This window comes from Myripristis murdjan, chromosome 7 (genome assembly GCF_902150065.1).
Source record: "Myripristis murdjan chromosome 7, fMyrMur1.1, whole genome shotgun sequence".
Lineage (NCBI taxonomy): Eukaryota > Metazoa > Chordata > Actinopteri > Holocentriformes > Holocentridae > Myripristis > Myripristis murdjan.
Window position 1 is genome coordinate 29,221,565 of NC_043986.1, and position 23,218 is coordinate 29,244,782.

General features: G+C 41.4%; 1 protein-coding gene and 1 non-coding gene across 2 annotated transcripts; one reads left to right on the forward strand and one right to left on the reverse strand.

Moving 5' to 3' along the window:
• Positions 1–4,641: 4,641 nt before the first annotated feature.
• On the forward strand, positions 4,642–21,768 carry LOC115362756 (Krueppel-like factor 15). The gene is made up of 3 exons (XM_030056823.1): positions 4,642–4,749; positions 7,238–8,870; positions 19,018–21,768. The coding sequence occupies exons 2-3, from the start codon at positions 7,342–7,344 to the stop codon at positions 19,184–19,186; spliced, it is 1,698 nt and encodes a 565-aa protein (XP_029912683.1). The 5' UTR covers positions 4,642–4,749; positions 7,238–7,341; the 3' UTR covers positions 19,187–21,768.
• Positions 21,769–23,144: 1,376 nt separating this feature from the next.
• Positions 23,145–23,218, reverse strand: trnat-agu (transfer RNA threonine (anticodon AGU)). Its single transcript has one exon. It is a non-coding gene; the product is annotated as a tRNA-Thr (tRNA).

The following is a 23,218-nucleotide window of genomic DNA, read 5'->3' on the forward strand; positions in this document are numbered from 1 at the left end:
ACCAGCAGATACAGAATGTGGATGTGACACTGTATAATATGGAAAAAAAATGTAACTTTGAAGCTGCTTAAGAGAAATTTGTAGGAAAATCAGAGTTTGCAGGGATAACTGTCTTTTTCCTTTACTGCCTCTGTGATGCTACCGTAGGTTTTTACATGCAATAATAAATGAGCCTTATAACGCCACATGCCAAAGGTAAACTGATCCAGGCCGGAGCCCTAATGTGAGCTGTATTATCTCACACTGGCACATAATTTGGAGGAGAGGTGAGCTTGTGACAGGAGGGTTTCTTTACCCAGGCTGAGAAACTCTTGGCAGGTAAAGTAAATGACACATGGTGTCACCTCCAAGGGTAATGACTGCTGAAGTGCCCTTAAGCACAGCACTTACTCAGCACCTGGTTTTGAGGAGTTGCTCAGTGTCTAAGAGAAAGACTGGCAGTGTTTGACAGCTCCTAGGGATAGATGGCTGTGGCTGATTGAGTGTGAAGTAGGAATAGAAAATGTCTGAGAAGGAAAACCCTCCGAGGGTAACAGAAAAAGGTAGCCAACAGCCAGTCAATGGATTAGTATTAGTACTGTGCAATGTGGGAATCCAACAGCAATAAACCTTAAGTCTTAACCTTTAGCGTCAGAAACCAACTATATGTTATGTTACTGGTGCATTTAAGTCTTAATCTGCAACATTTTCATATAAATTAATGTTCATTTTGCTCCTCTCTGATATAACATAACAGTAATTCAACCCATAGCCAGTTTCATTATTTTTTTACAGCTGCTTTTCTCAACACCAAGCATTAGGTGCTGAACACTTGGAAGAAGAACTTACAAAGAAAATAGTAAGAAAGGACAAGAACACCACCTACAGAAACTTCATTTCTAGAAGATCCAAGGAGAAAGGTGTCACAGTATCACCCACACAGTTTGACTGACAGGTGATCTCTGGGATGTGCAGTGCAGACACATCACAGCAATGTGTGCCAAGCATATAAGGTGTAGATAAAATAAAAGCCACAGAATTTGCAGGTTGTTGCTTTACACCTACAGATCCCTGGGCACGTTTGGATGAACAACCAGGATTTTTTTCCTCGCCATGTTTACATGTTTTCTTCCTGACTCCCATAGACTTCAAGTCTTTATACAAAGGTAACATGAAATGCTATCCATGAGACCAAACCACTGGATGCATAGAGGTGAAAATGGTATCATGGTATTAACATCTTGTATCAGTCTGGGTAAGACGGGAAAAGGGGATTTTGGCCAAAATGCTGGAGTATTCCTTTAAGTTGGCCTCAGACTACAGGAGTTTTTTAAAATCCTAACCGATTTTGAAATTGGGTTGCATCACACACATAAGGAGAAACCTCACAGATGTTCCTCTCTCTAATATCAAACATGCACACGCTACAACATTTGAATATAATGGCACATCACACACTGCAGGTTATTCATAGACTTATCATGCCAAAGGGAGCATGTTTTATGAGCAGACGTGTTCTTGCCACATATCGACAAGCCTTTCTTCCATCTCAGCTGTCCAAAACACCTGTACAACAGCTTGTTGTTGTTTCGTCACGGTTGCCATTTCAAATGTACTTGCATTCACTTCCATCTCCTTGGACACTTGCCGCTCTCATTTGCTATCCCGCTCGGAAAATAGCGATGTAATCATCAAGAGTTTAAATCCTAATTATCAAACTCATCAAAAATGTTTGAAAATTTTCAGAGATGAGTTGAGATGAGTCTGCAATCCATCAGGATGCTTAAATTGGATCTGTATATCTGTCACATCACCACATAATCTGAGCCAACGATGGGTACTGACCAAGATGCCAGACTTCACCAGATTTCACCTCTGGTTGTCAGGAGGGGTGAATCGGGGTTAAATGGGCCCAAAACTCCTGTAGTCTGAGCCTGGCTTTAGGACTTGGATCAGATCACTAAACCTCTGTAATTATTACAACCTTGAAACATGCACCCAAGAAGCACATATTTTCCCCATTTCACTTTTGGCATGTTGCATACTACAATAACCAGAGGAAAGAAATCAATTTGATTAATTAAGTCCATCTGGGTCTTACATAATATGCATCTGTGTTTGTGAGTTTGAATGGAGTGAGCATCAGCCTAAACCAATTAGTTAGAGGGTAAGAGAAAAGAACCTCTGTCGACTACCTGGGACTCTGGGGTTCTTAAGAAACCACTTTGGGCCCAGCATTTCTTAAAATATATAAATATATATAAAGAGTGAATTAATAAAATATGGGTTGGGATTTAAAATGGGTCGCAGAGATATTTCCAGTGAGTCACTGAACAAGAGTACTTGAGAGAGGAAAAGAAAACAAAATAAAAACTTAAAGACTGCTGCTACAGGTAATCACATAGCCAAATCAGGCCTTCCTAATACTTTTAACAAGCTGAGCATTGATATCAGCAAAGATCTAATCTGTGTGTGTGAAAACATGGACAGGCGTTGACTGGACTGAACAGCAGTAGCCCTGCTTCTCTTCAAACAGTTTGTTGCCAACTGCCTTTGGATCTCTGCCTGCCTTCAGGTCAGGAGCAAGTGAGAAGGGCCATACTTTGGCAAATGAGCCATGGTCAATTTCATTAGTTAGGGAAGCAAAACATTTAGATATATACACTTTGTAGAAAACTGCCATTTGAACGGAGCATGCTAAGACTGACAAGCAATATTTTGTTCTGCAAGTAGTAGTAGTAGTAGTAATAGTAACAGTAGTAGTGGTAGTAGTTGTAACATTTGTAGTAATGTAATAGTAGAAGTAGTTGTCATCATAATAGTAATAGTATTAGTATTAGTAATAATTGTAGCAATACTTGTAGTAGTAATAGTAGCAGTAGTAATAGTAATAGTGATAGTAACTGTGGTAGTTGGAGTTGTAGTAATAGTAACAGTAGCAGTAGTAGTAATAGTTGTTGTTGTTGGAATAATAGCCTAGTAGTAGTAGTAGAAGTAGTAGTAGTAGTAGTAATATTATTTGTAGTGACGCAATAGTAGCAGTGATAGTGGTAGTAGTAGTGGTAGTAGTAATCGAAGTTATTGTATTTGTAGTTATGTAATATTAGTGGTGGTGGTAATAATAGTGATAGCAGTAGTAATGCATTGGTTATAAAAAAAAAATAGTAATATATTAATGATAACAATAATAGTATATTAATACTAACATTAATGCTATAATAATAAGTTTAGTAATTGTAGCAATGGTGGTGGTGGTGGTAACAGTAGTAGTAGTAGTGGTAAAAGTATTAGTACTCTTCAATAGGAGTTGTGTGCAAACAGCTATCCACAGTGTGATAATGTGCATCCTTTTACAGAGCATAACAATCAGTCTCAGAGAGAGAGAGAGAGAGAGAGAGAGAGAGAGAGAGAGAGAGAGAGAGAAACAGTTAGCTGACAGGCTCAGGCTCAAAGTGGATCATTTAGCCAAACATAGTGAGAGTTAATCTAAACTAGGCAAGAAAATCAAATTAGGTTGGAGACTGCTGAGTTACTTGAGCCCAGCAGAGGTGTTTATATGAGGTCTGCTCAACTTGGAGGAAAAGCAAAAACCCCTATTACTGCTGTTATTAGGCGGCATGTAAACACACTTACTTACTAAAGAGCTCCCTCTATCTCACACTCACTCACTCACTGACTCACTCACTCACTCATTCAGCCGTGGTCTTTTTCAATATGCAAGGCCTCTCTGTGCTTTTTCAGGTAGCAGAGAACTGTGCCTTCTTAAGTCTTACATTATTCAAAGAGCTGACGTTTGGACCCTCAACTCCCAGAATTCTTATTATTTTCCACAGAAATATGGCCTGGGGATGCTAGCTTGCCTAACTGCAATTCAGCTCACATACTCACCACCCTTGCACAAACAACAGTTGAAATGTTATAGCAAATTTGACATGGAAAACATACATACATTATGGCAAAACTAGGGACTATTGCAGTAATAACACAGTGATATGAAAGAAAGGGTATAATGAAATATGATGTGGTCAGTGTTTATTCACTATTAAATGCCGCTGACATACATAGAGTTATATAGAAATATTATAATGATGTTTTTAAAAATACAATAGGGGCATACATATTACAAACACACTCTCTCCCTTCTTCATTCCCCTAGTGTAAAAGCACTGTAGTAATCCTATGATAAAGAAAACATGAGGATACTGTAAGCCTTTGTAGCATTATTATAGAAATATTACAGTGTCCTTGTTGGAATTATAAATACTATCAAGCGCAATACAGTACAGAAAACTCCATGCCGCTGTAAAGCCCTACATGTACACATTATTAAAATGTTTTTTCGTGAGGGACTCGAAACACGCTCCCGTATTCACACACACACGCACCCACGCACGCACACGCACACGCACGCACACACATACGCACACACACACACACACACACACACACACACACACACACACACACACACACACACACACATTCTCCATTGACGCCAAACCCTGAGGCCAGCCTTCCTGCGCGGAGAGCCAATGAAGCAGCGCCGAGCAGGCGAGCCTTCATAAGCCGACCCCTAATTTGACTCTTATAATATACCCAGCTCCGATCATGTGACGGTAAGTGAACCACCAGCGCGCAGGAGAAAGAGTGTGTATGCGCGTGGAGCCGCTCAGCAATGCACAGCCCATACTGTGGAGTTATATTGCCATTACGCACTGTTACGCACTGACAGCGCAAGGGAGCGGAGCACCGGTTTCCTCGCATTTAAAGGTGAGTTCCTGAGCGTGTGGTTTGGTGCAAGAGTAGTTAGTCTAGGAGTGCATGATTGTCGGTGCGTGCGCGTGTGTCCGCACCTTCTGTGTCACAGCCACAACATGTTTATTAGGAAGAGGCGGCATTACTCTGCTGAGTGAATGGAGAAGCGTTTAAAACCCCGACCAGTGCTATCAGAATTACACAGGCGACTTTGCAAGCTTTTATTGATCATATTCCCTGTAATTTCCCGCTGCCCCAAACGAAAAATTTCAATTATTAGAATTAGAATGGTATTCCTACACGGACGTGTTGAGTGTTTTAGTATGGCTGAAATGTTCTTAAGAGTATAGCAATCTTATCGTACTTTATGCGGTAAGGCATCACTATTATATTCCTATAATATTCCAATAAGTGCCTGTTGTTGCGCTGGGATCGCTCTGCAGCATAAAGCATGCAGTAATTCTTGACCCTGTTATTTTTCTGACCCACGCTGCGAGGTGAAGCCCGGCAGCGCATCATGCTGTCAAAGCCCTCTTGATGTTTCAGGGCGGCAGGGTTACTGTAGGACAAACCACAGAGGCTTAGCTCAGCGCTTCCCAAACTTTTCTTTTTTCAATCCCAGGCACCCCTCGGATACATACATATATCTACTTTAGAGCACTGGCCGCCAGATTTAATAAGAATCATCTCAAGGAGCGCCATCTAAGAGGATTTTCGTTGTTGGATATGACTTTACTCAGAATTACATAACTGTCTGCACTGAAGGTGGGGCAATAACTACAGCCGAGACGGTGGGACGTATGATAAATAAGTCATATTTTGTATACTCATTGGGACAGCTTCTGGTGAGAATAATTACGGTGAAATGACACTATTGCCCATTTTGCCATGGACCACCTGGGACCCTTTCAAGGACCCCTGGTGGTCCCCCGGACTTCACTTTGCGAACCACTGCTTCAGTTTTACAGAAGAGGGCGCACAATCATGTGTTTTTTCACCCTCGTCTCTCCTTTCCAGACACCCATTCTATTCACATGGTGCTGTAAAGACTTTTATCATCATTTTTCATCATCATAAACCCGAGGCTATCCACTGCAATTAACTGGGCCATTTGAAAATCTCTGCATATACCCTACTTAAATGTAGAAGAAGTGCCAAGCCCACATTGTTTGTGGGCTACTGGGTGGATAAAAATAGACACTAAATCCTTTACTCGTCATCCCACCGAAATCCACTGATCGTATTGGATGACCCGGACGAAAATTCATTATAATTTTCACCCTTTACTTTGACCGCACACCTTTCAATATAAGATACAGTATGGTTGTTGCACTGATTAGTTTCCTTTTTTTCTTGTTTGACATCTTAAGTAAGATGGTGTCAGTAAAATATTCCTGTAATATCCCCATGTGGACTAATATTTGACCTCAGCCCTATAAATTATGGCATTATAATGTTTTAGTATTGCTAAATTTATTTTCCCCCTAAGGGTAACAAGTTCGACTTTGGGTAGTGAACAACCTTGAGACCCTAAGAGGGAGAAACTGAAAAAAAGTCACTGAATGGTAACAGAGCCATACGGTTTTAATGTTATTAGCGGTGGGAAATGAGACCCCCTGATTTCACATGGTCAACTTGCAGAGCAGCTGCAGCGGTTGTCCGTACACACGCGCGCGCGCGCACACACTCACACACACACACACACACACACACACACACACACACGCAGGGTCTTCACATTCCACTCTCTTCACACGTGGTTGACTTTCCCTTTGGAGTGCCTTCAGTTTCAAACCTCTTGAACCAGCAGCAGGTAGTGCATGAACTATAGGATCACCATAGTTCACTATAGTGATCCTAAAGGAAACTTTAGAGGGATTCTATAGATAACACAGCAGCACTATATGTCCCTGCAGAAGCATTATAGCAATGTTATAGTGACATCCTGGGAGTAAAAAAAAAAAAAAAAAAAAAAAAAACACAAAGCACCATACAGTCACTGTAGAGTGACTACTGAGTATCAGACAGTACAGAACCACCATTCAACATGGTAAGAGCATTTTAAACTTACTATTACAGGCACATTATAACTCCCTATAGGAATGTAATAGCAATATTCTGGAAACTTTTCATTATGGCAAACAGTTAGCTGGTCTGCCATTCAATACATGTTCAAATAAACTTAAAGGACTACCTGCCACAGTCTCATCAAACATTAACCTCAATACTTTCCAGTAATCTCTGTGACTGTATCGTAAGTTGTTTTCTCATACTAAGCAAACAAGAATCAGTCCTGTACACATTTGAGCATGCTGACAAAGAAGTTTTTTTTTTTTTTTTTTTTTTTGTGACACAATCAAAGTGAGTGTCACAAGGTGGTCAGTTTCTATTTTTTGTTAAAATCCCAATGCAATCTACTATACATTAAGTTTGGGCTCACACAGCTAAGGCACATTTTCTTTCAATGCCATGCCTGATGAATACAATTGTCCCTTTTTTACAGGAAGAGCAAGAGTGAAGTTCTTCATTGATATCCAGTTGATCTCCTAAAGAAGAGCTAGATCTTCAGAGCAGAGCAGAGTCCAGCTGCCAGTCATCCGCTCAGGAATGGTGGATCACTTGCCACTTGGCGAGGAGACCTTCCTGTACTACACCGGCTCTCCGGCGTCTGACTACAACCATAACTACCACCACGGCAACAGCAGCCTGTCGCCAGGCGTCATGGTAACTGACGCAGGCATCTACCATCACCATCACCACCACCATCAGGGAGCAACACTCTCATCTTCGCCCTTTGCCTCAGAGGATGACCTCAGTGACTCCTCCAGTCCACGCTCCTCGCTCTGCTCCAGCCCTGAGTCCTTGTCACCGTCATCACGGCGACTCCTGGGGTCCAGCTATGAGAGCAGGAGCATGAGCAGTGGGAGTAGCTCCTCAGGAGAGAGCCAAGACAGCCTGCTGGACCTCCTCCTTTCACAGGCCTCACTCGCCACTTCATCAAGCTGCACCTCTAGCAGCAGCAGCATCTCCCTCTCTGCTCCTTTACCTTCCTCTCTGTCTCTGTCCCCCCAATCCTCCTTGTCATCCTCTGCCCCCATGCTGCCAATGGGCCTGGCCTGGGAGTCGAGGAGGGAACAGCGACTGAGTCTCCTCCAGCAGCAGGCCAAGGAGGACGGCTATGAGTTCCCTGTCTTCATGGACGATCTTCAGGACCCTGCAGCGCTCCTTTTCCAGCCCACCCTGGAGGAGATTGAGGAGTTTCTGGAGGAGAACATGGAGGTGGCAATGGAGAAAGAAGAGGAGGGTAGTGATGGAGGGATGTCACCCACGTCAGAGGATGCCGAGGCTGAGAGTCCCAGGACGATAGCAGGAGACCTGGGCTCAGTGTCAGAGAACTCAGATCAGACTGTGCCTGTGGCTTGCAGTGCTGCTGTTCATTCTCCGCTCTCCTCCTATACAGAGACCAAACATACAGCCACTAAGTCTGAAATGGACACAACAGTGGATTGTAGCTGTATCTCTAGCTCTAGTTCTGCTAATAGTGGAGTTGTGGATGGGATTAAACAAGAGAATTGCGGATCACCCCCAATGCCAACAGAGGGTTCTGGTGCTGCCTCCACCGTGCCTGTCATCTTACAAATTCAGCCCATACAGATCAAACAAGAGCCAAACCCCAGTGCTATATCAAACACTGCCACCCAGCAAGCCCCTGCACAGCAAACCCAGTCCCAGCAACCCCAGGCCCCATCAGACATCAAAATAGCCCAGCTCCTGGTCAACATCCAGGGGCAGACCTTTGCCTTGGTGCCTCAGCTGGTTCCTCCAGCAAACGTTACCAGTACAAGCACAACCGGAAGCGCGGGCTCATCCAAGTTCGTCCGGATTGCGCCGGTGCCCATTGCCGCTAAACCCATGGGGCTCGGGGAAGGGGGGGTAGCTGTAGGTTCGACTGCAGGGTTCCTCATTGGAGGTCAGAAGTACCAGAAGAGTGCGGTAGCGGACCTTATAAAAATGCACAAGTGCTCTTTTCCTGGCTGTAATAAGATGTATACCAAGAGCAGCCACCTTAAGGCCCATCTTAGGAGACACACGGGGGAGAAACCCTTCGCCTGCACTTGGCCCGGCTGTGGATGGAGGTGAGCAGAACCAAATGTGATAATATCAGATCAACTGATGAGATGAATGAATGACCTGAAAGACAGAGGGATCAGAAGCCAGAGGGATGGATAGATGAATGAGATTGAGAATTCTCTTCACATGGGGACTCAGATTAAAGGGCAGATAGATGGATGAAAGATTGATGGAAGTAAGCATAATTGTGATGTAGGGATCGAAGTATGGATGTATCCATGGATGAATGAATAGACAAATGAATAGATGGATAGATGAGGTGATAGGATACATGAGAAATTGAACCTATGACCCATTTTGACCCAAGGAGCGAATGACTGAATGGAACGATGAATGAATGAATGAATCCTCACTTTGCCCTGAAGTGCAGTCAATTAATTACATCACAGACATTTCTACATGTTTATCTAAACTATATAGATTGCACTGAATGGTTTTATCAACATCTTGACAAACAGACAAAGTCAGTAAAAGACAGATATTGATGTTGACTCATCCCATTGTGTTGCGAGACATAGAGAGAACTGCATTCAGGTTTATCATATGAAGATAAAAACAGTGTTGGAGGTGCTCGTTAGTGTGGGGTTATTACTGCAGATAAGATCTTCAGGAAAACAAAGCCTCAATCTTCAGCCATCAATTGTTGTTGTTTTTTTTTTCTTTTTCCCTCTGAAAGTTGAAGCAGCTTCTCATCCTGTCAGCAAAAAAACAAATCGATTGAAGTCGTTATTCACAAAGACAGCCTTTCATGTCTCATTATCATTTTGTTTTAGCAAACCAAGCTATTGTTTCATGGAGAGAATTTGTTTATTGTGCCAGAAATGGAAGAATATACAAGGTGAGATCTCAGCAACATCAGAAGCTCAATTTTGATAGTGTATAGGAGCGGGGAGGGGAAACGGTGTGGCCATCTCCAAAGAGGCTAAATGTATAGACTATAGAGCTCGTAATTTGCTCTATTCTACACGCTAGCTGTGTTTCCGTGCTATCTGTGTGTTTTTGTACCATGGTAGAGTTGTAGATTAGATAGAAAGCCTTTTGAAGTTTCGTGCATGCAGACTTTGCCCCCTGCTAACTGTTTCACTTGTTTGCTCTCTGTCTGCAACCACTCCACACACACACACACAAATACACACACACACACATACCCACGTACACACACAACAGGCACGCTGGATTACTGCAGAGTCAAGTTCAAAGTTTTTACTTCAGACAGGCTTTCTTGGCACATTAATTAATTTTCAATCCACAACACAATTTTGAAGACCGGAGGCCTGCGAACCTGTGTGATGTGCTGCTCTATCACTTAATTATTTCCTTTGCCACAAACATCTCAGTAGGAAATCCAAATTTTTGAACAACCATAACCAAAGTTCAAATGCCAGCCCTTTGAGCCCTTTTGAGTTAATCGACAAGTCAACAGACTCCACCTCTACACCTGCTGCTGCTATTGCACAAGGCGGCATATAGATGTCTGAGTGCATGTGTGTGTGTGTGTGTTTGTACCTCTGTCCTTATGAGGCCCAAATGTCGTCACAAGCTCACAGGGATAGAGAGATAAAGATGATCCTCCAAAGTGCGGACGCTTTGCCAATCCTTATTTCTACAAGGGGCCAGTGCAGGATTAGGATTTGGGTTTAGGATTAAAAGACAATTCCAGCGTGATTTGAGCATTTTGGTCATTCTTTACATTTTACATTCCGTTAAATTTATCTCTGACTTTTGTTGAATGAATGTGCCACAATTAAATATATTTTAACAGCAGCTGAGCAGTATCTGTAAAGCTCATTCACTCCAATTCAATTCCAAACAGAGAAGAAAAAATCTGGAGCCTTCCAATTCAGTCATTTAAGGTAATTCATCACTGTTATGTGATGTGTAAAAGCAAGCTATAAACCTTTACTTTTTGGAGGAAGACTCATTCACTTTGTCATTTTAACTTACACATTAAGGAGTCCAGTTTCTGGAAGTGAACAAGACGAGGCCAGATGCTGCCTCTTGGTCACTATCTGTCCAATTTCCTTGTTTTCCTGCCCAAAATAAATCTTTCAACCAACAGTTCATGTTCTCAGTGGCTAGGCCAGGACCTTCTGTAAATCATAGCCCATTCATGTGAACATGCAAATCATTTTTCATAACATAATTACAATTTTACAGGGAGCATCTCATAATTCTTAGTCAATAGAAAAGTAGAAAAGCAGCAAGTATCTCCAGTCAGTTGTCTGTAAAATGATCTACAGTGATGGATGATGCCAAGGGAAAAACTCCAACCATGCTAATCCCTAATCCTAATCTTTAAAGTTAGGATTAGGGGTTTGGTGATAAATACATTAAAGGTCCTCATGAGTGAAGTAATGCAAACATGTGTATACTGTAAGAGTGCATGACAGGGAGACTGAACCCAATAAGCTTGGCCCAGCTCAGCACAAAGTTCCCCGTCCAGTCCAGGTGTTATCTGTGACCTGGGTTCCCCCCTGCATCACCAGATTTTGTGACGAAGCTACACGTCATACACAGGCATTCATACTCAGGATATCACAGTTTGTGCAGTATTCCCTCTAACTGGGATTCCAAACTGGGAATCCCTGGGATTCTGTGCTTGGCAGTGTGGCTATGTTACAGTATACGTTCAGGGTCCCTATGTGCTTCAAACAGTTTAGGGAAATATATGTCATTTGAATTTTACCTGTTATGATATTTCAACAATTTGTTTCAGTTGTACAAGGCAACGTTTCTCTAATGGCAGCAAGAGGGAATATTTTGAAATGATGAACTACAGGACCAAATCTTCAGCTGATTGATTAGTCAGTGATGCTTTATACCAAAGGATACCAAAGGGACAAGAGTGGCAAAAGATCTAATATTGGATTACACTTTAAAGGCCATACCAGTGATTTTGCATGTTCAGTGTAATATCTACAACATGTATATACTTTACATTTTTGCTAATCTTTTCTCAAAGCAAGCAGTCATATTTTAGCACTCCAATATCATTTTTTTCCCAATGTTTTATCCAACCATCGGCTTCCATTCATTCCACTACAATATGAAAATGAATTTTCAGAGACTTCAAACTTTCTTCACACCAGTATTCCATCACTGTAGTGAAGTCATTTTTGCTAAAAGCAGCAGCACTGTTGTGTTCTGATGACTTGAAATAGGGCCGAGTGAAACGGTTTCTCCGCCAGAAAATAGTCCCCAGGAAACATTTGCTTTATACAGCCAATTATCAGTTCTGTGGTTTATGAATGTTGTGAGAAATGAAGGGATTTTGATTATGTGTTGTGAACTCTTTAGTGCCCCTGCATGATTTGTAAAATGTGTTGTTGCAATATCAAACATGGGTAAATTGTAGCCAATGGGCCAAACATCCAGAATCACTGGACTGGTCCTTTAAACTTTAGATTCATTATGTCTGTTGAGTGGAGACGTGACCATACCTGACACCATAATTTAAAGGAACACTGTGTTAAATGGCATTGAAATTTTGATTTAACTAACAAAAAAAAAGTGGAATAAGCATGATATGAAGATTGATGGTTGAGTAATGGTTAGTATTGCACGTTTAATTTGAGCAAATAAGAATCTATGGCATCTAAACTCATGGGGATTGGCTTTTCTTCTCCAATACAACCCCACTTGATGATTTAGGCTGATGAGACAACTGTGTTTTTACGTAAAAAATCAAACTCAGAGCACCTTTAAATTTGTCCTATAGATGTAAACATATTTAGTAATCAAATGTCCGGCTGAGAACCTGTCTTGATTTGTGCCTCGGCGTCCACCTTAATAAGCTCCATAACTGTGTCTCCTTAATGCCTGGCCATGATTCACTGATAGAAACTACAGTGGCTTAATCAACTGGTGCTCGCTTTAACTCAGCAGTTCCGCTGTCATAACACTACCTGATGAATCATAACACACAACCACATTTACCAGCCCTTCTTTACTTCTTGCAACTTTACATGAGTCAGACTGTTTCCATGCTAGATGCCCTGCTGATGACTTATATGTTGTAACTTGCCATAACATAGAAGTGGAATGGAGGCAACATCTGCACTGGGTATTGCTGTTATTATATCCTCCTTTATCCAGTATTCACTGCACATTCACCCATAAAGGTGGTATAGCCACTAACCCCCTCCAGGACATTAGACCTGGTAGCAGGGTCATTAGAGAGGCTGACTATTAGTTGAAAGGCTTGAATGGTTGTACTGTATCCATACATATGCATAAGTCTAGTTCAACCAGACCTCCTCTCTCATACTCTCCTGTAGTGCTGCTTCTTCCTTGAACATATTGCTGTTGTCAGGCGAAAACCTCTTGATTCTGAAATGTCAGCTTTCCAGGAATCGAGTAAGGCGGCCTTGTGTTTAGCTTGATGGCTATATTTGTTTTTGAAAAGGTTTCACGAGCCCTTTCATAAGGGTAGCAGAGGACAATGGGATCTTTCATCTGAGGCTGAAAAGTGAAAATCTCTCCCCAAAGTTGGAGTTTCAGATTGTTTTCACGTGACAGCAGCAATCTACTGTAATGTAGAGTTGCCCTCTGCTTGCTCCTCTCCCCTTGACTCAGGAAATGGAGGTGAGCTGGGGAGTCCTGCACCTCTAGGCCTCTGTAACCTGAGAACAGATCCATGTGCTGGAGCCACTGGAGCAGACAAGAGTGGTATTTCACTGGCCGGACTCCTACAGATAACCCACTGGCAGACATGTAGTTCATCTTTGTCAGACTCGTTTTTTTTTTTTTTTTTTTCAATCTTTCAGAACTCTCTCTCTCTCTCTCTCTCTCTCTCTCTCTCTCTCTCTCTCTCTCTCTCTCTCTCTCTCTCTCTCTCTCTCTCCCTCTCTCTCTTTGGTCCTACATGGGTTTTTGAACCAATGCTGACCAGTACTGTGACAGATATTTTTTGGATTTTATCTGCCAATAGCCATAGATTGAGTTAATATTTTGTCAGTTGCTTTATGCTATAAAATTGAAAAAAGAAAAAAATATATATATTTCAAGGATTCTGTTTTTATCTGTATTTTATTTTCACCAGGATGCAAAAGCCTTTGAAACAGTATTTAGACCGTCCTCAGACACTAAATCTCACAGACTGAGATCCACACAAGAAAAATTGCTGCAGTGGGTGGGTTTTAATGTGGATTTCTGCTTTTGTGTACTTCACACATGCCTTTTGTCTTCAGATCCTGATCTTGTGATACACAAACTCACATGTAAACACATAACAGGACACATGCACGCACCACATGCAAACACACATGCTCCCTTCCGCTGTCACACACTGCACACAAAGACAAACATATTTTCATCACAGACCTGCATGGAGACTCAGGTGTGAGCTTTGTGCCGGTCAGTTTGCTGTAATAACACCATGACGTGTGTGTGTGTGTGTGTGTGTGTGTGCGCCTGGTGTCTGTCATCAGAGCAGGGGCTTGCTGTCCTTGTCAGCTGATACATTCATTGTTACAACAAAACGGTGTTGTGGTGACAAGAACATCTGTCATGATTTTATTGCAGTTGTGTGGAGAATTAATAAAATGCCACTGACTTTACAATCAGAACTCAGGTTTTTACATGGAAAGATGTAATTTTTCCCAATAAAACTTCTAATTCAAGTTACCTACACTGTAGTTTTTACTATTCATAAAACTAGGCCTACATATCCACAAAGTGCTTTTAAGACATAATGCCAAGGGCGATATATGCATAATGTAATTTTGACTATTCATGTGATACCATTGACTTGCTTGGAATCTCATTATTTTATCTACACTTTTACTAGAAAAAAGTCAAATTAAAGATACTGATAATTACATTTTTACTAGTAGAAATTGTAATGGCAGATGACTATATTCTACTTGTAGATATCAATAATGTGTGTTCTGTCTAGACAAAACTGAATTCTAGATATTTGCAACTATATCTGTGCCCGTATCTTGAATACTTTTTACAGCTAGTCATAACTACAGTAGAGATATCTCACATTAGTATTTAAGTCTAAACTGACTGATGGATACGTGGAACTGTGTTGCTATCTGGCATTACAATTTCTACAAGTAGCTAAAATTACTATTAATCTACTAATATACTACTAAATAACCTGAACTGTAGATAAGAGAGAATGATTCAAGGTAATCCCATGGTTACATATGAGTCAAAATGCAATTATGGATATATCATCCTGGAATTATGACTAGTTAAAATTACTTTTAGAAATGGCAGTGTAGTTACAGTATCTTGACTTAGAATGTCCAACAAGTGAAAATGTCAGGAGAGGTTTTATTATTATTATTATTATTATTATTATTATTATTATCATTATTTCCATTTATTTTTATCTGTTTTAAGACATTCATCCTGTAAGGTAAAGGTGTTCAGAGAGGTGCCTATCAATAAAATATATTCTTATTCTTAATATATTCTTATTCTTACTGAGTTATAACTTGTAAAGTTGGTGGCACTTTATGCTAAAACAACTTGTCATACAGCATGAATATGATTTATCTTTAGATTTTAGCACTTAAATGCAGCTCAAAGACAGATAGAGGGATAGTGGAAAAAGAGAGAGACTAATGTGGAGAACCTAAACTGCTATCTGTAGATTAGTGAGGCTTGGATCTGGTAGGGGTTCAGTGTCTTGCTCAAGGACACTTCAGCAGGGAGGATGCTTGAAGTCGGCCGGCCTGTTTGAAAATCTTTCTCTCTGTGTCTGCTTGGCTGCCATGCTGCTATAAACCATCTGCACTGGCAAAAGCCTTACTGAGCAATCAGTCCGTTAAAAGGGTTTTCTGCTTGCCTGCATATAGGTTTGAATGTCTGCGCATAATTTCTGTTGTTGATTAGTATAGTCATGCGTTAATGCGATTTTCCTTTGAGTTGAATCTTTGAGCACAGCGACAAAAGATGCAGAGATGCTGCAAGTGTTGTGAAGGCAGAAGGAACAAATAGAAAAGAGACACGCCGATGTAGAGCAAAGTGTCTTGGTTTTGGTTAATATGTGTGTGACTATAGTTTTCCAGGTACAGTGCATAACTGGCTTGATGGCTCCACCACCTCGGCTGTGTTTTCTTCATGCCTCAGTGGCTGCGGAGCCGGGTTTAGGGACAAGCTAGAACAAAACCTGTGTATGTGTTTCCCACAGCGCCCACACTAATATGTATACTATGTGCGCCCACACCAGCCCGCCTCAAGGACTGAAGGTGTACAAATCACAATGCTCAGGTGAAAAAGAAAAGAAAAAAAAAAAAAAAAAAAAAAAAAAAAACACGCCATGCTTGGTAAACTACACAACCATGCTGCACCCAAGTCCCTGGAATTGTCAACTCACTGACCTCTCCCACAGAGCGTAGGAAGTACAGAGCTGAAAAACCTGGAGTGAGTTAGATTATGAGGGAGAGAGGGAAATGAACAAGTAGAGGAGGGGATAGAGTGAGGGAGAGCATGAGATTGAGAGAGACAGATGGCGAGAACCTGTGAGAAAGAGAATTGGCGCATGATCAATCTTCCAAACGGCGTGGATTTAAAGAACAATCAGGCTGTCTATTTGCATAAGTCCTAAATACATGTTGTATTGAAAGAGCCCCCTCACAGCGGTATGTTATATTTGGGCTGAGGCCCGGTTTGACTCAGTAGAATAACTTACATGGTTTCTATCGTGTCCCAGCTTGAAGCTGACATGGTACAGCACCAGCTTTAGGGAGTAGTGTGTGTGTGTGTGTGTGTGTGTGTGTGTGTGTCGGGGGAGAGAGACAGAAACACAGGGCAAGTCATGTGCAAGTGTGTGCAAATGTGAATTCGTGGGAGTGGCTAAGAGTGTGTGAGTGTGTGTTTGTGTGCAACACAGAGTACAGCACAGTAGAGAGCTCAAGTGCAGTCACATAATGCTCAGAGCAGCGCAGACTGTTTCCAATCAGTCTGATGTGGTTTCTGATCAGTATTGATGACATGACTCTTGGTGCTCATAACCATCATCATATGCCATACAAGTCAATACAAGTCAAACACTGTTGCGCTTACTGAAGCTTTTGATATATAGCCCATACTGTTGCAGCCACATTCACTCACCAACATATCTTAATGATAACTTGGTTCAAGTTTTCAGTTTCTTTCCTTTGTTTTCACTCAGAATATGCTAATAACTGGCCGGTTTGATCACTCATAAGCCACAAAGCACGCACACACAAAGCACACACTTGAGTTTTATCCAGGATAAAACACAAAAAAGCAGGGGGACTTAATTCCATTGTGATCCTGAAACTCTAAAAAAAACATCAGGCACACATAGCATCTGGAGGCAACAATTCATAAAAAGAAGAACAACATATTAACAAAGTAAACAACAGTAAAACCATGACACCAAACATACAACCAAACAAAACAAAATGATAAAGCGACAAGGAAGTTTTAACCCAAAGAGTCAGACTATTCCAATCTTTTTTGTTAAAATAATTTAAACGTCATTGCCTTTGACGAAATAATACAGCTTGGCTTATGTATTGGTTGCCTACTCTGCACTTGCTACTTGACTGCAACATCGGGGGGTAAATTGAACAGTCAAGCCAAATATTTCTATCTGTGGCAATATATGCAGTAATATCACTGGACAGAATGTGCATGGTGTCCAAAAAAATGTCCTCTTTGAAAAGGGGGCCAAAGGCCACAATGTGCACAGTTCAGATGAGGCGTTGCTTTCATGTAGCATTAATGTTTGCTGGCATACCAGCGCCTTCTGACATGGTTAGGTTTCATCTCAAAAGGCTTTGAAGCTGAATAGTGCTGGCCTTTAGAAACTTGTTCACAGAGAAGTCGGACCGCGGCGCGGCGTCCCCGCAGCAGTTCAAAGACTGCCAAAAAAACTTAATTCTCCCGCTGCTTGTTACAGTAGCAGTGCACAGGGCTGGTGTGTGTTGCTCATTTGCATTTCTACATGACCTGCAGAGAAGCTGCATGGTGACTTGTCGATGTACGCTGACAGTTCTTCTAATGGATTAATCACCGAAAAGCTGAAAACCTAAATAGATGTAGGGCTAGTTACCCTCCAGTCAGCTCAGATATGGTTTGACCGCCAATCTTGGGAATTGAACCAGCCACCCTCCATTCTTTAGTCAACCGCTCAGACTCAAAGTCAAGCCACAGTTTTATTACTGAAGTGCAACTGTGTGAGGTCTCCACACCAAATCAACCAAACAAGGCCTGAGGCAAATGTTATGTGGCTCCTGTCTGTTCAAATTCCATTAGCCAAGCCTCATTAGTCCCGTCACTTATCTTTTGATTACATTTTTTATTGCCGGCCCATTAAAATGAACAGGCCAGCTGTGAAATCCATGTCTGGGGTGGAAATGGTCTGAAATAACTGTGTGACATCTTTACATCTCTGTGAATTATCACCCTCATGGCTTCAGGCCACTGCCAGTGCTACTGGAAATCAATCCGTGTCACAGATTAAACGGATCTTAACAGATTTTCTAACGCACAGAGATACACACACAAACACACACACGCACCCATATACAGCCTGCGCTACTTTATCCCCTTAACCCTTCGCTGTGATGCCATCTGACCAATATAAGCTAGCCACGGCTTGGCCGGAGCAGAGCAGACCGAGAATAGCCCGCGCTGGGATTTATAGAGTTCATGTGTTGAGCTAAATATGGAAGGGGCTCTTTAACACAGAGAAGAAGCTGAGCAATACACACGCGGAGCTTCGCGCCTCTCAGATTACTCTCGTGTAAAGAGGGCTTGACATGGCTTTTATGTTGTGGTTTGGCAGCTTGAGGCATGACTGTATCCTTTATTTAGTGTTGAACCATTCTTTCTGAATTCACTCATTATCGCATGACTGATAAATATTTAGTGGAAAACAGGGCCTGTCGACCGGGTCATGAAGTTTGACATGTGCATGTAGCAAATAAATCAGATGAAACAAAGCATGTTGGTCATTTATTATCAAATGTAAGAACATTTCAAACTCAGACAGATGTTTTCTATTTCCTCTGAAATGTCATTTTGTTGATGGCTGGTTCAGGACTGCGAAAGGGAGCGGCAGATAAAAAGTGGAAATGTTCACTGGAAAGAAGCTTGATGTCAAAAAATAAAAGAGATAAATCTGAGAAATGACACCCGTCGTTGTCATTCTTGTTCCGGCAGGTTCTCGCGGTCGGATGAGCTGTCCCGACACCGGCGCTCCCACTCCGGAGTGAAACCGTACCAGTGCATCGTCTGCGAGAAGAAGTTCGCCCGCAGCGATCACCTGTCGAAACACCTCAAAGTGCATCGCTTTCCACGAAGCAGCAGGACAGGACGCTCTGCAAACTGACCCCGCTGACCCCACCCTGACAGACTGACACTAAGCAGGGAGGGGAGGGGGGCCGTTTGTGTGTGTGTGTGTGTGTGTGTGTGTGAGAGAGAGAGAGAGAGAGAAAGAGAGAGAGACGGGGGGTATACAAGTCCAAACACCTTTTAAGGGAGCCTGTGCTGGACGCTTTTGCCTGCGTATGTGTTTATGTTCAAACATGTATGTGTGACGTGCGCTCATGGTACTGTGATAATTTATTGGGTGGCGACGAAAAGACTCAAAAGGACTAAGCAGAAAACTGTTACTTGACACGACACCCTCCCAGGTGTAATAAGCTTCTTGTATATTACAACTTTATATTTTGATTTTTTTTTTTTTTTTTTTTTTTTTTGTCTCATATGAAAATGTTTTAGCTAACATAATTTGAAGCTCTAAAGAAAGTTTTGCTATTCAAAGTATTTTTACACTTTGAGGTGTGTATTGTTATTGGTGTACCTGCCTGTTGAGTCAAAAGCCTTGTATCGATAAAGGTTGCGACACTGAGGGGTCTGCAACTGTTTAAAGCCCCCAGTGATTTCCTGGAGCTACATTTTGTTGCTAAGCAATATTAGCAAAAACTCATCGCTTGATGGCTTGAATCATATTTGTTGCCTGGCAACATTACCTTATTAAAACATGTGTTAGGAAGTACTGGGAAGTGTTGGGGCCTTGCTGTTGTCACTGGCATAAGTCTTTCTTGATAGATGGGCGGAGGAAATGATGCATCAACATTCCTGCAGCTTTGACTAAAGTCACTTCATTGCCAAGGGAGTCTCATTACAGTAAACAGTGCAGTACCTCGCCGAGGAACAAACAAAGCAACTTTCAAAGCTCATGTTCATGTTGAATCACTGCTCACCGCTAGGATCTCTTCCTGTGCTAAGATGTTTCATTTTGCAGATGCAGATGCAGCCTCATTCTGGACTAAAGACTCGTGCAAAGAGTGTTGCTACATAACTCTGGACTTGGTTTGCTAGAGTACATTTAGGAAATGCAATGACCTCTCAACAACCAAATAGCATAGCTGTAGTGTGAGGTGTATCAAGCGTACACATATCGAGAAACACGCACAAATTATATGTAACGTGAGTTTATACTGTATGTCAAACGAGCTGGCCTTCTAATCAGTGTTGAGTCATTCTGAATTTTTGTGTAGATGTGTTGTGGCCTGGTTGACTCATTATTCTGCAGTGTCTTCTTCTGGCATCAAAAGACGGGGTCCAAAGACTCTTATCAGAATGTCTTTCAGCTGTCTGGCCTTTTGTATTCCACAAGATGTCAAACGTGCTGAACATTTCAAACTCACATTGCAAAATACAGAGGAGGGAGTGTAGGTCTTTCTAAGGTGAAAGGGTACTTTGCTATTTACTGGAACAGCCCTAAGCTTGGATTAGACCAGTTACCTGAACTGGAACTGATGCTAGTGAAGAAACGTTCCAACTGGTCTTCGCTCCATCAGCCGTTCTCTAGCTCTTATCTGGGAACTGTAGTTTATGAATCCCTTTCATTCAGGTACTACAGAAAGGGAACTTTTGACAGCATATGTATGTCAAAATTAATTAAAGCTGGCACTTGTTTAAATACAGCAAAAATTTAAAGCATCCAAAAAAACATCTTTACCCATCATTGGTCTCTGAAATAAAAACTGCCTTCGTGTTGTACTGTAAGGGAACGATGAACACATTCAGTTCATACCTGTGCGTTGTGTTAACCTGTGCCATTTGGCATCTCAGTTCAATTAAACCAAATGAGTGATGGGAGGGGAAACGGCTGCAGCAAAAAGGTCACAGATGGGTCCTGTGTCATCAGGCGGAAACGGAGAATGGGTCGCCGACATTAGTTATGGAAATGGTTTCAAACAAGAAAATGTTGAAGGCTGAGGTTGGGCGATGAGAAAATTCATTTTTGGGGGTAAGTTTGATTTGCTGAACCTACATTGCATTGCCTGCCAGTGATTGAAAACCCCTTTTGGGCTGGTGTATGGAGGAAGTATATTATCTTTATACGTGCTTTGTCAGGCATTCCTGCCGTACAATCAGAAAAAAAAAATGCTTTTTATGAATGGGTGTCACATGCAAAACCCATGAATGTATGTAAATACTGTATATGCATCAGAAAGGAGAACAGAAATATTCTTCTAGTGATTTCTGTGATTGTGACAAATTTCTACAAATATGTAAAAAACAAAAACAAAAAAAAGTGTACAGAACATGATAATTCAATGTATGTTGTAAAAATGTGGTGGCTTTGTTTTTTTGTCAGGGGTTTAAACAGCACATTATTAAAGACTTGTGACATGTTTCATGATGCCTCTGTGAAACATACGCTCACGAATATGTATGCCACATTTTCTGGAACATGATGACGTTGGATTTTGAAGTGAAAACCCATTAATTTGACAGGTGCAAATTGCATGATATATCATGAAACATGTGATAAGTCTGTTTGAAATGTGTTATGTAAACACATTACAAAGAAAGAGTTGCCAAAAATGTTATATATATATTTTTTTGTTTTTCTTTGTTCTACATAAGACGCATTTACAAATAAAATCCCAAAGAAAACTTGCTTGTTGTTTTATTATAAAAGCTGAGATTCATACCTAGTTTTCTCTCTAGTCTCCTTTAAAAAACTATCATGAAGTCTACTTTCACTTTGAATTACAGGGAAAATGATACAGGTCAGCGCGAGAGCAAATCAAAGTTCCAGGCCAAGATTGCACATGATTAGTCTGGAATGACAAAAGACAGCTGTTATTGTTTTACGGCCATGCAAAATAGCAGGATAAAAACACAAAAGCACTAAAATAAATGACTGGAAATATACAGGATACTTTATACTTCATTTCAAGGGGGCTTAACTACGATAATATGTGACTTTTATAGACCTATATCGTCAACCCAGGAATTGTGACAACATCAACAGATGTCTGGCATCGCCCAAGGTGACAAGTCCCATTTTCACAATTTAGAGGAGGAACCTCGCCACCTACAGCAGACATCCAACAGAAATGTGTGTGCTAAACAACTAGAATAATAGCCGTGCTTGCTGGTCATATTTTGGCTTGAGAAACTTTTTTTTTTTTTTTTTTTTTTTTTTTTTTAGCCCTTAGTTCTTTGACACAGTGCTGAGTCCATATACCACCAAGTAAACTTTTAATTAACAACAAAAAAAAGCAGCAAACTTCATACCAAAGCAGTAAAGGAATACAAAGAGCAGTATGACAGTCGTGAACTTTGCTGCATCTCTTCCTGAAGCAAACACACTGGAGCATAACCACACATCCTCTGGGGGACCCCAACAATACTTAGGATGCATGCTGGTGCTGGGCCCATTGGACCCTCCATTACAGGGGAATGATGAAGTGAAATTTTCCAAAACATCAAGCAAAAGTCATTTGTCAATACTTAACTTAAATTAAATTAAATTTAAATTACTTAACTTATGCACCACATTCAGGAGCACGTTTCAGACCATTCAGGCCACTTTTTTGCCTTCATGCTAAAAACTTGTTACATGTGTACATCAACAGGCTTTGGGTATGTGGTCTGATTTTATCACATTGCAAGCTATCATATTTGCTACTGCCTAATTGTAAATGGTGTGTTTGTAGTGAGTCAACAGTTACCATCTGACCAAAATGAAACAGAGGGGCAGCCACTGCCTCGGACAAATCACAGACTTTAAATGTGAATTTAAATGGTCAGTGGAGTGCTCAAAGTCATGTTTTAAATGTGCAAATTTACATATGTATACATGGAAAATGTAAGAAGCAATGGGGAAATTGCCTTCCAAGGTCTTCACCATGGTAACACCCTTGCAAATGCAAGCTGTCATTTCAGCACTGGAGAGAAAGCTCAACCTTTTGCACTCCTACATGCTGTAGGATTCAAACCTGAGCAGTGTCTCCAGTGACTGCATCTCCCATCCACCTCTGAAAAGGCACCGCTGGGATTCGAACCCAGGATCTCCTGTTTACTAGACAGGCGCTTTAACCAACTAAGCCACGGCGCC